The 13,849-nt window shown below is 37.0% G+C and overlaps 1 protein-coding gene across 1 annotated transcript; it reads right to left on the bottom strand.

Annotated features, from left to right (window-relative positions):
• Positions 1–489: 489 nt before the first annotated feature.
• LOC104587542 (protein disulfide-isomerase) lies at positions 490–12,915 on the bottom strand. The gene is made up of 11 exons (XM_010245190.3): positions 12,663–12,915; positions 11,272–11,302; positions 10,831–11,118; positions 10,551–10,739; positions 10,320–10,445; positions 9,563–9,700; positions 9,348–9,467; positions 9,029–9,146; positions 2,018–2,130; positions 879–1,118; positions 490–730 (listed from the first exon to the last, which is right to left on the bottom strand). Exons 1-10 carry the CDS (start codon positions 12,848–12,850, stop codon positions 885–887), a joined length of 1,545 nt encoding a protein of 514 aa, XP_010243492.1. The 5' UTR covers positions 12,851–12,915; the 3' UTR covers positions 490–730; positions 879–884.
• Between the last annotated feature and the right edge of the window lie 934 nt (positions 12,916–13,849).

The raw sequence follows: 13,849 nt of genomic DNA, 5'->3' as shown, positions 1-13,849 counted from the left end.
AAGCCAGAACTAAATCTTTTTGGGGGGCTTAAAATTCATTGCAAGTAAAAATGGATTCTTTGGAGCTAAAAAAAAATGTTTAGCTTGGAGCGGAAAACAAGCCTAAGGCTGAACCTCTACCTCATTCAAATTTTCTAACACTGTCCTGACCTTTGAGTGGAGGCCTCGTTCTTTTTACACCATAACAGGGGAAAGAACCTGCATTCTTTTGCAGAGAACTGTAGGATTCATAGAAAGTTAATTCTCGCTCTGATAAATTTTTGGGTCACTTTCTCTAAGTGTTTCTAACAGGTGGATAAATCACTATCCCATGGAGACAAAAAAAGTTGGCCAAATTGTTATGGGATTAAATGCCCTGTCAGCATATAAAATTGAAGGCTCTTTCGGAAATTTGCGTACCTAATTAGCATTTTTACATCCCAACTAAAAAAAGGCCAAAAAGAGTCGTAATCTTGATGGATCATAAAGCAAACAGAGGAGAGAGAGATATAGAGAGAAAGAGAGAGAGTAGAAAAAAAGTTGTCTTAACTGTCTATTCTTCCTAAATAAAACTAAAAATACAACATGAATAGAAAAAACCTCCCACTTTATTCAATATAAAAAAAAAAAAAAACAAAAAACAAAAACAAAAACAAAAACGACTGGGGGAGGGCAAAAAGCTAGCTCTCTGGATTCTACCTAGTGTCGTGAGAGAGGTCTTTATCTGTTAGTCCTCTCCAAGAAGCTCATCCTGTAAACATGGCAGGAGATTAATGCCACACAGCCTTAGATCAGTTTTAAGACATATTTTGCAGTACAAACTCCTAGAACAATCCCTGGGTTTCTTTATCAAAAAGAACTAAATAAGCAAAGCAAATATAAGGATCAAACAAAGTTACCTTCTATCATAGCTCGTCTTTTACCGCATCCTGCTGAACAGTTTCCTGTTGGACGGCTTCCTGCTGAACAGGCTCTGGCTGGGAAGTTTTATCCCTATTCTTCTGAATGAAATCTATGATGTCCTCCTTGTTCCTATCCCCATCATACAGAGACAGGTTGCCACTTGCTGATCTGAAGTACAAAGTCGGGTAACCCTTAACATCAAAAGTTTCATTTGGGAAGTCATTTGCAGTTGCATCCTGGAAAGAAAACGTAGGAGTTAAAAGGTGTGTCAACCATCAAATATCTAAAAAGATAAACGAAAGAACAATAAACAAGCCCTAGAAGATGACGAAAGTGCATTGATATGGACAAACTTCAATCTGAGACTTGATATGGCATAGCCAGGCACTGAAAACGAAGAATAGAATGTATCAAGAAAGCACAATAGTAATAAATGGATGATATTTTCTTCAGGCTTACTCAGAAAAAGAACATTAATGCCAATGGATTGATCAAAAAGATCTCTGTAGTTTTATACTAACATTGGCAATTTGTAAAATTAGTTAAGGACCCATTCAGAAACGACAGATGATAAAGAGAAAAATATATCAACAGCCACACCAAATTGCCATTGTGGAACGTTTTATAGTCACCAATGATGAAAGAGAACGGATTTTGCTAGAATTTAGAATCAATACTTTGCTGCTTCAGTCTGTCCCACTAACCCCATATCTGAGACCAATACCCTCAATACCCAAATGGCAAATATCCTTACATGATTAATTTGCACCCAGACAAAACAAACAGGGATGATGTGCAGTGACGGGAAACTGAGATAACCGCAACAGCATTATTGGCAACAGTAACTACATAGTAAACAGCCCCTTTGCAGCTGTAGGACTTATTTCTTTGCCCTTCTATTGTTTTCTTCCTTCTTTCTTTATTTTATTTTTTCAAAACATCTTTTCCACAAATGCAGAAGTACCTAGTTCTACCTATTACCCATGGAACATTTGGATTGAATAGTTGGCTACAGGTTCTAGATAGTATTCTTCTGGAGTATGAACTTACCTACATGAGTTATCTTTTTCCAAAACCAATCACTACCCACGGGAATGCGCTAGTGTGTGCATATAGTGCAGAGAAGGAATCTTACTAATTTTACAATGATAACATCAGCATCACTTTGAAATGAGACAGCAACTTCATCTAAGATTGGAGCCAGTTTCTTGCAGTGTCCACACCAAGGTGCATAGAACTCGACCAGAACTGCAAAACAGAGCATGCAAAGATCATGTGAAGAAGCAAGAAAACTAATAGTCATATTCATACGCTATGGCTAAAATATTCTCTTATGTCAGTAACCTTTCTATGTTTACCACTTCGTCCTAAACATCAAGCAACACTTAGAATCAAACTATAAACTGTAAAAGAAACAATAATTTTAAAAATATAAAAATAAAAAACAGTAGCCCATCCAGAATTATGTTCACTATGAACCTATACAGGACATTTAGACCAATGGTTGAGAACCTTGTTGGAAGGTTTATAAGCTTTAAACACACATCCTCCTAAAAGGAAGGCCAATATGTTTCCTAAAATGCAGCAAAGAAAGACATGCTCAGACAATTCTACAAATTGATTCAACCCTGCTGTAATATATATGATGTATCCCGTTACATGTGGGGGCAAAATTGTCCTTTCACCGTTTATTTCTGACACCCTAATAAAAGAAGAGAGGGAGCAGCTGTCAACCCATTAAAATTTTCACATTATATTTTCTCTTTTTCTCTCCCCTCTTCTGCAATCTCTCTCTTCCTTTTTCCCAATGTTTCAGATATGATTACACGGTATCAGAGCACTAACCTGGGCAGATCTGAATTTCTTTTTCACTCTTTACACTGCAAGATTTGATTGACAATTCAGACCCAGTTTTTCACTCAGAGGTGTATCAAGTGGCCTCTTGTTTCTGATCATCCAATCTGAGTTTATGATCTTCGGATTGCCGTATCTTTCTGGAATAGCATCTTATGATGTGTGATTTACCTACACTAATGTTTTTAGTACTGGGAATGTTTGGAGTTTGGACAGGGCTGTGTAGCCAGTTTAAGCCTTGTGTGAAGTGTCTTTTGGGTCGGACAGGGTAGTGTGTACTCCTACATGACCGGATGGTTGGTGTAGGCTGGTGTAATTGGTGAGATATGGGACCAAGCTACAGAAAACTGCATGATTATGTCTTTGCTTCCTTCTACTACCCAGCCTTCCTTAAGAAAGAATTTTATGTTGCCAGACACTAAAAAGGAGATATGGAACCAAGCTAAGGCCACTTATTCTGAGCAAAGACTAATGCAAGGAGACAAGAGTCTCTAACCCTATTTCACAGCCCTCAGAGGTGTATCAGGTGGCCTCTTGTTTCTGATCATCCAATCTGAGTTTATGATCTTCGGATTGCCGTATCTTTCTGGAATAGCATCTTATGATGTGTGATTTACCTACACTATTGTTTTTAGTACTGGGAATGTTTGGAGTTAGGACAGGGCTGTGTGGCCAGTTTAAGCCTTGTGTGAAGTGTCTTTTGGGTCGGACAGGGTAGTGTGTACTCCTACATGACCGGATGGTTGGTGTAGGCTGGTGTAATTGGTGAGATATGGGACCAAGCTACAGAAAACTGCATGATTATGTCTTTGCTTCCTTCTACTACCCAGCCTTCCTTAAGAAAGAATTTTATATTGCCAGACACTAAAAAGGAGATAGGGAACCAAGCTAAGGCCACTTATTCTGAGCAAAGACTAATGCAAGGAGACAAGAGTCTCTAACCCTATTTCACAGCCCTCACCTCCATATGGAAGGAACTTAACCACTATCAGTCAATAGAGTGAAAGTGTGAAGAGGATGCAAAAGCCTATAAGACCTTGCTGTCACGGCAGAGTCTTTGTTTTCTTAGTTGGCCTCAATCCATCTTATGAACCAATAAGAGATCAAATTCTGGGCTGCATGTATCTCCCTTAGTATATGGGAGGTTTATGCTCCCATACAGTCTAAGGAGAGCAAAAAGAATGCTATATGATTCCTGCTCAGGGGGAGTATACTGGCTTGGCTGCAAAGGGAGGTAGGGACGGAGCCAAGAAGGGTGACGTGATTGAGAAGAATGATGGAGTGAACAAGGATCAGCTGTGGTGTACACATTGTCAGAAATCCAGGAACACCAGAAAAACACATTGAAACCTAGTTGGCAGACCTAAGTAGTTTCCCAAGAAGCCAGAGGGAAAGAAGTTTAACACAGCTAATGTTGCTTCACAGGAGTCAATACCAACTACTACCACTACTGCTGTGTCCCAGGATCATCTGACAGGTTCTGTACCTAAGGAGGACCTCCTAAGAATCATTAGCATTATTCTTGAATAATATGGCAGGATATTGCACCAGATGGAGCATCCCTCAATCCTTCCATTTCATTTGCCTCTATACCAAGTAACCATGCTACTACCCTCCATGTCTCCTCTGTTTTTTCCGAGTCCCCATAGATAATTGACTCTAGGGATTCAAATCACATGACTGATAAGCCTAATTTATTTTCTTCCTATAGTTTGTTATCTGGTAGAGATAGCATAAGACTAGTTAATGAATCTTTTTCCACCACTGTTGGTCAAAGATTTGTTTCTCTTCAATGGGTAATGATATTTATCATGTTCTTCATGTTCCAAAGTCACCCATTAATTTTTTTATTTCAATATCTTCTGAAGGGCTACACAACGGGAGGGGGGGGTTGTTAGCCATCATTCTCTTGGAAGTCAAATCCTGAAAAACACAAGAGAGTAAAGAAGGTTACACAATAATTCAAAGACTTAGTAATAGTATTGCTAGATAAAAAATTAATAGTTTGTCAGATTCAAGTCAAGGTATTGAGTTTCAATCTGACAAACTATTAATCTTTTATATATCAATAGTATACCAAGTCTTTGAATTATTGTGTAACCTTCTACCCTCTTGTGTTTTCCAGGATTTGACTTTGAAGAGAATGATTTGATAATGGTCCATTTACAATGGAGAGTGGAGGTGGTCCAATGGCATTTAAGTCTGTTGGTTTCATGGGATGTCATCAAGTCCTTATAATAAACATCAAGTTTAGTTCTATCAAAAAAAAAAAAAAGAACAAGTTTACTTGTATCATCATCACCTTGGTCATTTCTCTTTTGAGTCTTTAAAGGTTTTGTTTCCAAAACTGCTTAAGTCGGTCCATATGTTGAACACCACATTACAATGTCAAACATGTCAATTGGGTAAGCATTATAGAGCCAATATTTCTCCAAGTAGTAAAAAATCCACTTTTTCATTCTCCATATTGTTTATTCAGATGTTCAGGATCCTACTTCTGTTATTGTTAAGGAAAGTTACAAACATTTTATTAGTTTTATTGATGACCACTCAAGATATGAGTGGATATATCCTCTTTGAACTCATGAAGAGGTGCCTAACATGATTATCGATTCACTCAATTCAATGTTGAATACAAATCTTTTAGTATGACAGTGCAAAGGAGTACTTTATGAGAGATTTAAAAGAATTATTTTCCTCTTGTGGTTCTCTTTATCATGGTTCCTATACGAGAACACCACAAAAAAATGTGTTACAGAACAAAAGAAGGGACATTTACTTGAGGTTGCGTAGAGTATGATGCTTCATATGCATGCTCCTAAGAGGTTCTAGGAAAATGTTGTGTTGATGCTACATATGCCCTCTTGTATCCTACAATATCAAACCCCATATCAGTTGTTATTCCCCCAATTTCAATTGTATTTCATTACTCTTCGTTTGTTTGGGAGTTGTTATCCCCCGTGTGTTTTTCTTGGGTATCCCTCTTACCAAAAGGGGTATAAGTGTTTTGATCCCCACTCCCAAAAGGTCTATCTCTCCAATGGATGTGTGTCCTTTCTTGCTTCCCCTAAAGAAGAGAATGTTATACTGGAGAGCCAAGTCCATCCTCCTATGACAGTTCCTGTGCTTGTTCTACTTTGTCTCTACAATCATTGCAATGAGGATCATCAAAATTTACAAGATGTGCTAGAAACCAGAAGCTGCACAACTGACAATAGCAAACTCTCAAGAGACAAATCTGCCATGTACTATTAATCCTATTGATGTTCCCTCTAACGTTATTCCTTCTACTGTTGTTCTTGTTGATACCCCAATTGATGTTGATGATCTTAATGTCCCTATTGCCCATCTGTAAGGGTGTATGCTCATGTACCTCCAAACACCCTATTGTTCATTTCACATTTTCACTATGTTTAGTCATTTATCCCCTTCTTTTTTAATTGTCCTGTCTCTATTGGAGTTGAAGCTTGTTTCTTTATCTCTCAGGTGAATGTTGGTCACCTTCCATTCTATTCTCTATTTCTTTCTTCTAATAAAATATTTCTTATAGATGGTACTGTTGAAAGCTACAAGGTGAGATTGGTGGAAAAGGGTTTTTCCCAAGTATATAGTGTTGACCAGGCAAAGGCATTTACTCCTATTGCTAAGATTAACTGTTTACTAGTTCTCGTCTCTAGCTGCTAATTTTGATTGGTGATGTAGACAGAAAAATAAATTACATGCAACAAGCACTTCAAGTGTACACCAATAATCACAAGAAATAACAAACTGAAAACAATAAAACAAGTTGGATTTTTAGTGATTTTAGACCTAAACCTGAAGTAACTCCCCCGGGAACAGTTCCAACGGTATCAAGCTGGCCTCCCGCATGGACACACAGCGATAGAGGGATTGGAAGGTGCCAAAATGGGTTGCTCCTCAAAACCCAAGCTCCCAATACTTGAAAACGCTAACAGCCCCCTTCTCTTTTATAAGATCCAATGGTTTGCCAGAAAAGCCAATGTTTTGCTCTCACAAAAACATAAACCCCTAGAATGTTTTCCTCTCACAAGCAACTCGTTAAAAATAAAACTAACTTCAAATGAACCCCCAAAAGATAACTTTTGTCACAAAAAGACCCAAGAAATCAAAACCCAACAGATGTGCACCCAACTGCCCCTGACTAGAATCTGAGTTATAAAATGACAAAAATACCCCTGCCCCAAACTGTCAACACAAAAACAACAATTTGGGATCCTACTAGAAAAAGAATGCAAAACAGAATACATTATTTGTTAAGAGAGAGGGAGCAAGATGGTCACACTGGTGTTTTTGGATGACATTGTCATTACTAGGAATTGGAAGTAAGAGATAGATAAGTTGAAGTAGTTTTTGGCATCACAATATGAGGTGAAGGATTTAGGTCTGCTATCGTACTTTCTTGAGATTGAAGAAAGGTGTCTCCATATCTTAAAGAAAGTATATCCTAAACCTTCTAAAGGACACTAGAAACCTGGGGCTCAAACAAATTACTTGAAGCTTATGAAGGGGAAGCCCTTGCAGATATTAAACAATTTCAGAGGTTGGTGGGAAGATAATACCTATCTATGATGAGACCTGATATCGTTGGGTTCTTAGTCAGCACATACATTCTCCCAAAACATCTCGTCGGTACAAAGAGGGTGCTTAGAAACTTGAAATAGCATACTAAGCATTGACATATCAAAGACTCAAGGTAGAAGCGTACACAGATGCTGATTGGCCAAGAACATAGATGGAAAAAGGTCTACAATTGGCTATTGCATTCTTGCAGGAGTTAATTTAGTCACATAGAGGAGCAAAAGGCAATCGATATTTGCCAAATCAAGTATAGATGTGGAATATAGCGCAATGGTCCATGGGGTGTCATAAGCTTTGCAGCTTAAGAATCTTCTAGGAGAGAGAATTTACTGTATGGCCCCAGGTCACTCTATTGTGACAATAGGGTAGCTATTAAAATAGCAACAAATCCAGTACTCCATGATAGAACTAAACATATCAAAGTGAACAATCCTTTCATATCAAAGAAGCTTGATATGGGTGAAGTGTGTACACCATATGTTAGTTCTAAAGAACAATTAGTTGATGTATTCACAAATGGTGTTAATGTCCTGTATCATAACGAGTTGTGTAACAAGTTGGGAATGATTTGACATTTATGACACAACTTGAAGGGGAGTATCGTAATACGTATCTTGTTAGATGTGCAAGGGAAAAATTGTCCTTTCACCATTTATTTCCAATGCCCTAATAAAAATAAGAGTGGGAGCAGTTGCCAACCCAATAAGATTCTCTAATCATTCTATTTTCTCTTTTTTCTATCTTCTCTTCTCCAATCTCTCCCTTCCATTTCCTAATGTATCAGATCTGATTATACACCCACATTTTGTAATTCATGTATAGCATCAACATTTAATTTGCTCATTTCTCTAAGTAGATTATTTGATTAAAGCCCACTTCTCTTCAGTTGATTTCAGGGACTTCACCCACTTATCACTTCTTTTTGGCTCAAATTTCCTAATTCTGTCATCCACCAAAAAGAATGATCTATTTTCTGAGTTCACAGCAATCACAAGTGATTGAATTACAAATCCATGCCAAGAAGCCTATGTGGTCCTTTGAGGACCACAAGTACAATTATGGCCATACCATTTACCTCTGGAAGGATAATCAATTCCAAAATACCCATGCCATTATATACAATTGGGAGTCAATTCCAAGGCTCGCATATCAATAAGAAATAAAAGATTGTGATTTAATGCAATTTACCATCATGGAATGGTATACAATAAGAAACAAAAGATTAAGAAGACATGTAATGCATAAAAAACTATTTGGCCTCTCTGGGATACAATACACGACAGATGAATAAGACAGAGCATTTAATAAGTTACCAGCATCAGTTCAATCCAAAACAGCACATAAGCATGTGAATGTCAAAAAAAAAACCTTCAACAATTCAACATAACCTACGAGACACATTTCAGGTCTTTTCCTTTAAGTATCACGAGTACTCAGGAAAATGTACAATGACAATGTCCTGTTTGAAAGTGCGAAAATTATATTATTTGCACATTCAAATGATAGTGTTAATTGTATGTTGTCTAAATCCCAAGTGGACATGGATTTATTTGAGAAGAAAAAAACAATAATTATTTTTATTACAATTAATTATGACAACCCATCTTAAAGAAAAATATAATATACGTATTACAGACCAGAGATCACACCAAAGAAAGTAACAGAAGAGGCAAAAATGATTGCAAGCACATACCGTTTTTTCCAGATTTGAAAACTATATCGTCAAAGCTGTCAGCAACAACCACCTTCACAGGTTCATTGTTAACTTCAGGAATAGGTTCTGACTTTTTGAAAGGCTTCAATTTTCCATCCTGCAACCATTAAGACAAAATAGGAAAAGTCACAAATAAAAAAAAAAAAAGATAAATGAATCTAGTATTAAGACCTCGAGTTTTTACTGCTTCAAAAATGAGAAACAATCATGATGATTTAACTAAGGAAAGATCAAACAATTATAAGCATTGATTAGATAATATAATAATGCAAGTAATGAAAATAAGCAAAAATGTTACCATGTATTCCTTCAACCAAGGTGCAATGTGATCAGGCTCCAAATTTGGCTTTAGGAATTTTGTGCCATCACTATTCTGTATGATAATGAGAGGCACCTGGTCGTTTTTAAGGCCAAAATACTGTCCATCCAAAACCAGTTTGGCATATAAATGTCAAAACGAATATAAGTGAAATAAGTAAGAAGGTAAATGTGTTGAATAAATGATATAATTACCTGGAAAGCACCTTCACTGGCCTCAACATCACCTAGCAGAAAGCCAATACCTTTTCCTTTGTAATGCTTAGCAACATCATGATATTTTGGTTTAAATGCATCAACAAGATCAGTGCTGAAGTTCAAAAACAGCATGACCTAGACATTCCAAAATTATGAAAAAAGGGTTATGGTATTAATATGAACTTAAAATTGTCAAAAGAGAGAAGAGGTTAAAAGAAGTTTTAATATTCAAATAAGATGCAGCATACAGTAGCCAGAATTCTGTTGAATCACAGTTCATATTTCATAAGTATAGCATTGACTTTCTCAAATGAAATCATGTGCAATTTTGACACAAAACACCAACTTAACAACAATAAATGACCCAATATTTTGTTTCACTTTCCATACTACTAAAAACTACTAATTATGTAAGAAAAAATGAAGCAGGCATCCATGATTAATCACCAATACAACTCCAACTGGCGAAAAAAATCTTCTGACAGATAAATTTGTCCTCCAGAGTTTATGAAGATTGGATCAAGCATTCTCTAACTCAAACTATTGTTGAACACAACCGGGCCCATAATGCATCAGGTTGGTCAGTTTGAACTTATTAGGTTGATGACCTAAATTTTTCTTGTGGTGAGGGGTCCCTTTGTAAAACAGAAGGCAAACAAACCAGAACAAAGAATGCTGATCTTAATCAATATACTCAGTATATAGTGTGGTAATCAAATGCACAGTTGCACGCAGCCAAGAAAGAAGATACTACCTTGGCATCAGGACTGTTGAAGAATTTTATAACATATGGGTGGTTGCTTGGATCCTTGTTGAAAAGTGTCACAATAGGCATGCTAGCTTCTTCAACAAACTTCTCCAGAGCATCCACATTAAAAATCTGCAAACAAATTCACAAAATAGCAGATTTATGGTAACTTTTAAAAGTCAAAAGTACAAAATTAAAAGAAAAAGATAAGAACATGAACTTCCTATTTATATATACCTGGAAATCAACAACAAGTTCATCAAATGGCTTGAACAACCTAACTGTGGGCCCATTGATAGTTGATTCACCTCTTGGAAGGAGTCTAGCATCCAAGGTATGACCAAAATCATAGTCAGAACGCAATTTCTCGGCTAATGTTGTAAAGTTCAAAAACTCCTCCCCAGAAAATTCAGAGAACACCCCAACCTATAAGGATGTCCAGAAACATTAGTAAAGATTGCCCCTTCCCCTTTCCATGAAGAAAAACAGGAGCTTAAATAAATGAGGGAAAACTTACAATAAAGATCCTTTTATCATCAATTAGATTACCAGCTTCTTCTACAGATTTTATTTCAGCAGATGCAGGACCAGCTTGTTTCTTCAAATATTCAACTATACCGTCAGCATCCCTAGGACCTTTGTACTCTTGAATATTCTTTCCACCATTTCTTAGAATCTTAAGTGTGGGGAAACCCCTAACATCAAACTGAGCTGCAAGTTCTCTGTTTGTGTCATCATTGGCATCAACCTTTGCAAGAATGACTGGAGGGTCATGGCTGCTCAATACTGATGCAGCTTTCTCATACTACAGGTCAAAGAACAAATTTAAAGATGAAACAAACCATCAGGACACAGATAAGGCAATTGATTGGATAAAACAATGGTAGCTAAGACTTAAGCAAGATTAAACAGGATCATAATATGATTATTTGTCATTTGAGATAAGAAACTTGATTACCTCTGGAGCAAGGTTCTTGCAATGCCCACACCTATCAAAATGTCAAGGAAGATAGAAGAAACAGGTCAAAAACCAAGGAAAAAATCAGATTTAACATTTTCAAACAGTGGAAATTTAACTGACTAAAAACTCCAAATGAACATTGGAAAGGTCACAAAATAACTTTCTAGACATTGATAGTTAAGCAAAATACAAGAGGTAGGTAAATGCTGTAGCAAACATGGGGGTCTTTGAAAACTAGAACATAACAAGTTTTTGTTTTTATTTTCCTTCTCTTCATTTTTCCACTGGCACTGCGTATCATAAAAAAAATTAAAATAAAATAAAAAGAATTTAGCACGCCTATGAAACATAGAGACATAATCACATTCTATGAAATTTTAAAACACCCATTTGAGCATTTTAAAATATAAGAATGTCAAAATGATGATGATCTCAAGGACAAAACAGGAAAAAAAGGATTTCCAAAGTGCTATCCCTTGCAGAACCCCCACACCCACACTTAAGGGGAACAGACATTACATGCTTTGGAGTCTAATATTTTAATCATTTCGTCCGAACAAATAAACCCAATGGTACAACCATTGAAGTAGGAAACTAAAATCTGGAAGTTGGATAATGTAACACAAATATGAATCACCACTGTAATATGGGAATACAGATCAGTCTTGATGAGGCAAGGCCTCGAATAGGTTAATAAATTAATCGGTACTTTAATGGTTCACAAAAACCAACGTTCAAATCGCTCTTAATCAATTCTCAAACAACTAGAACTCGGCCATTGTAAAGGAAAAAACCTTTAATAAACAGGAAGTTCGATCCTTGTCGAAGGACCAAAACCCACAATTTCAAATGACCAGAAGACTACGGATCAAAAAATTCAGAGTATCAAGCATCCGACACCTCGGGCAAGGACAAAAGATCAATATTCAGAAAATTAACCTCTTATCAACCGGTTTTTATTGAAATTTTAGCCCTGCAAAAAAAAGTCAAAATCTTCTTAATCTCACAAACAAATCTACAGATTAAGATGTATTCACCATTTCATGCAGAAAAGCAGATCAAATTAACTTCCACCCCATCAAACACATAGGATCGCATAATCACATCCAACAAAAGGAAAAAAAAAATACCTTTTACCAAAGACTCCCTTTTGCAAGCTCATACCAAGCAAACCAACTATTGTCATCCAAAGAAATAGAATTCGAATTGAATTCCAGATAGAACAACTCAAAGCAACTTAGAAATTAAAGAAAAACGATGATGAAACTAAAGTCATTAGAAGAAAAACCCCATTATCCATGCACAGAGAAAAATCGATCTGTGACAGCATAGAAAATCTAAGGAAAAAAATTGAACTTCAAGAAATAGTAAAAAGTTAAGATCCACACCATGGAGCATAGAACTCCACAACGATGAAGTTGTGCTTGCTGACAGTTTCAGAGAAGTTGGAGTGGTCGAGTGTCACAACGAACTCCTCACTCTGCCCCTCCCCTTCCGAGGCAGATGCCAAACTAATCGAAGAAACGAACAAAGCAAAAACAAAGAAACAGAAGCAAATCGAAACTCTAGTCGCCATGATCGGAGACCAAAGTTCTCTGGTTCGAGCTACCCAACAAATCCTCTTCGACCTTTGCGTGAGATATTTCTGAAAGAGAGAGAGAGAGAGAGAGAGAGAGAGAGAGAGTTACAAGAGTAATGAAGATAATCGAGTCGACATGAGACCGTTTTCCCATATATAAAATGACCCAGTTGGGGGCCCAGAGGGCCCAGACCAAGAGGGGGATTCCCCTAAATCCGCTCTAATGGGCCTAAAACGGAAAGGCAATTGAATGTAATGAGCATCTTCTCTTTATTACATTTGTGTCTTCATTTTAGCCGTGAACTGAATCAACGGTTAGAAATTCATCATATTTCTTACATCTCTGGTTTTTAGGGATTTTATTAGTGTGCTAATTAATGGGCGTATGCAACGTGGATTATGTTCATGGTCGAATCTGTAGGAAACGTGGGCCGCGGCCCATTTGGTTGAACGGTCTGATTTGAGTTGGATGCATGGTGGGCCCAATCTTTTGAAGTATAAACTCTTGGACCAGGTATAATGAATGAGACTCATCATCCTGTCATCATAAGGATGAACACCACGTGGTCTAATTCAGTTGGAGATGTCGAGTTGTCAACCAGTGAGTGGTGGCTTTCTGTTGGAAGACGCCGATTGGTTGGATTGATGTCATCGCTCTCGGTTTTCTTACAAACCCGAAAAAAAAAATGGAACAGACGTAGCCACGTTGGCATGTTAATGTAATAGTGGGTTGACCCGAGATCCGATCTTGTACTTTATCAGCAGTTTTCTAGTGGATCTTATCTAGATCCAAATTGTATATGGGTTTAGGTACGAAACTCGTTGGTAATGTAAATGATCTGGGTACAATTTTGATTTATGTTGGTTTCAAATTTTACCTTGCTTTGCTTGATTGCAGTTCAAACGAAGTAAAATAAAATATGAAGCAAATAGAGCTAAACCCGAAGTAAAATTAAAACAGAATTTATATTATTTTTATTTGCACTACCATGCATT

The sequence above is a fragment of the Nelumbo nucifera genome, chromosome 5, assembly GCF_055504915.1.
Source record: "Nelumbo nucifera cultivar China Antique chromosome 5, China Antique-T2T, whole genome shotgun sequence".
Classification (NCBI taxonomy): Eukaryota; Viridiplantae; Streptophyta; class Magnoliopsida; order Proteales; family Nelumbonaceae; genus Nelumbo; species Nelumbo nucifera.
Note: the sequence above shows the minus strand (reverse complement) of the source record. Positions and strands in the feature narration are given on the sequence as shown.

What these genes read in the sequence shown, in the direction of transcription:
- LOC104587542 (XM_010245190.3), bottom strand. Translation starts at nt 12,850, where the DNA reads ATGGCGACTAGAGTTTCGATTTGCTTCTGTTTCTTTGTTTTTGCTTTG. An exon ending in ATGATAAAAGGATCTTTATT is followed by an intron (nt 10,740 to 10,830) that starts GTAAGTTTTCCC and finishes ACATCCTTATAG; the next exon opens with GTTGGGGTGTTCTCTGAATT. An exon ending in TTTCAAATCTGGAAAAAACG is followed by an intron (nt 2,131 to 9,028) that starts GTATGTGCTTGC and finishes TCTGTTTTGCAG; the next exon opens with TTCTGGTCGAGTTCTATGCA.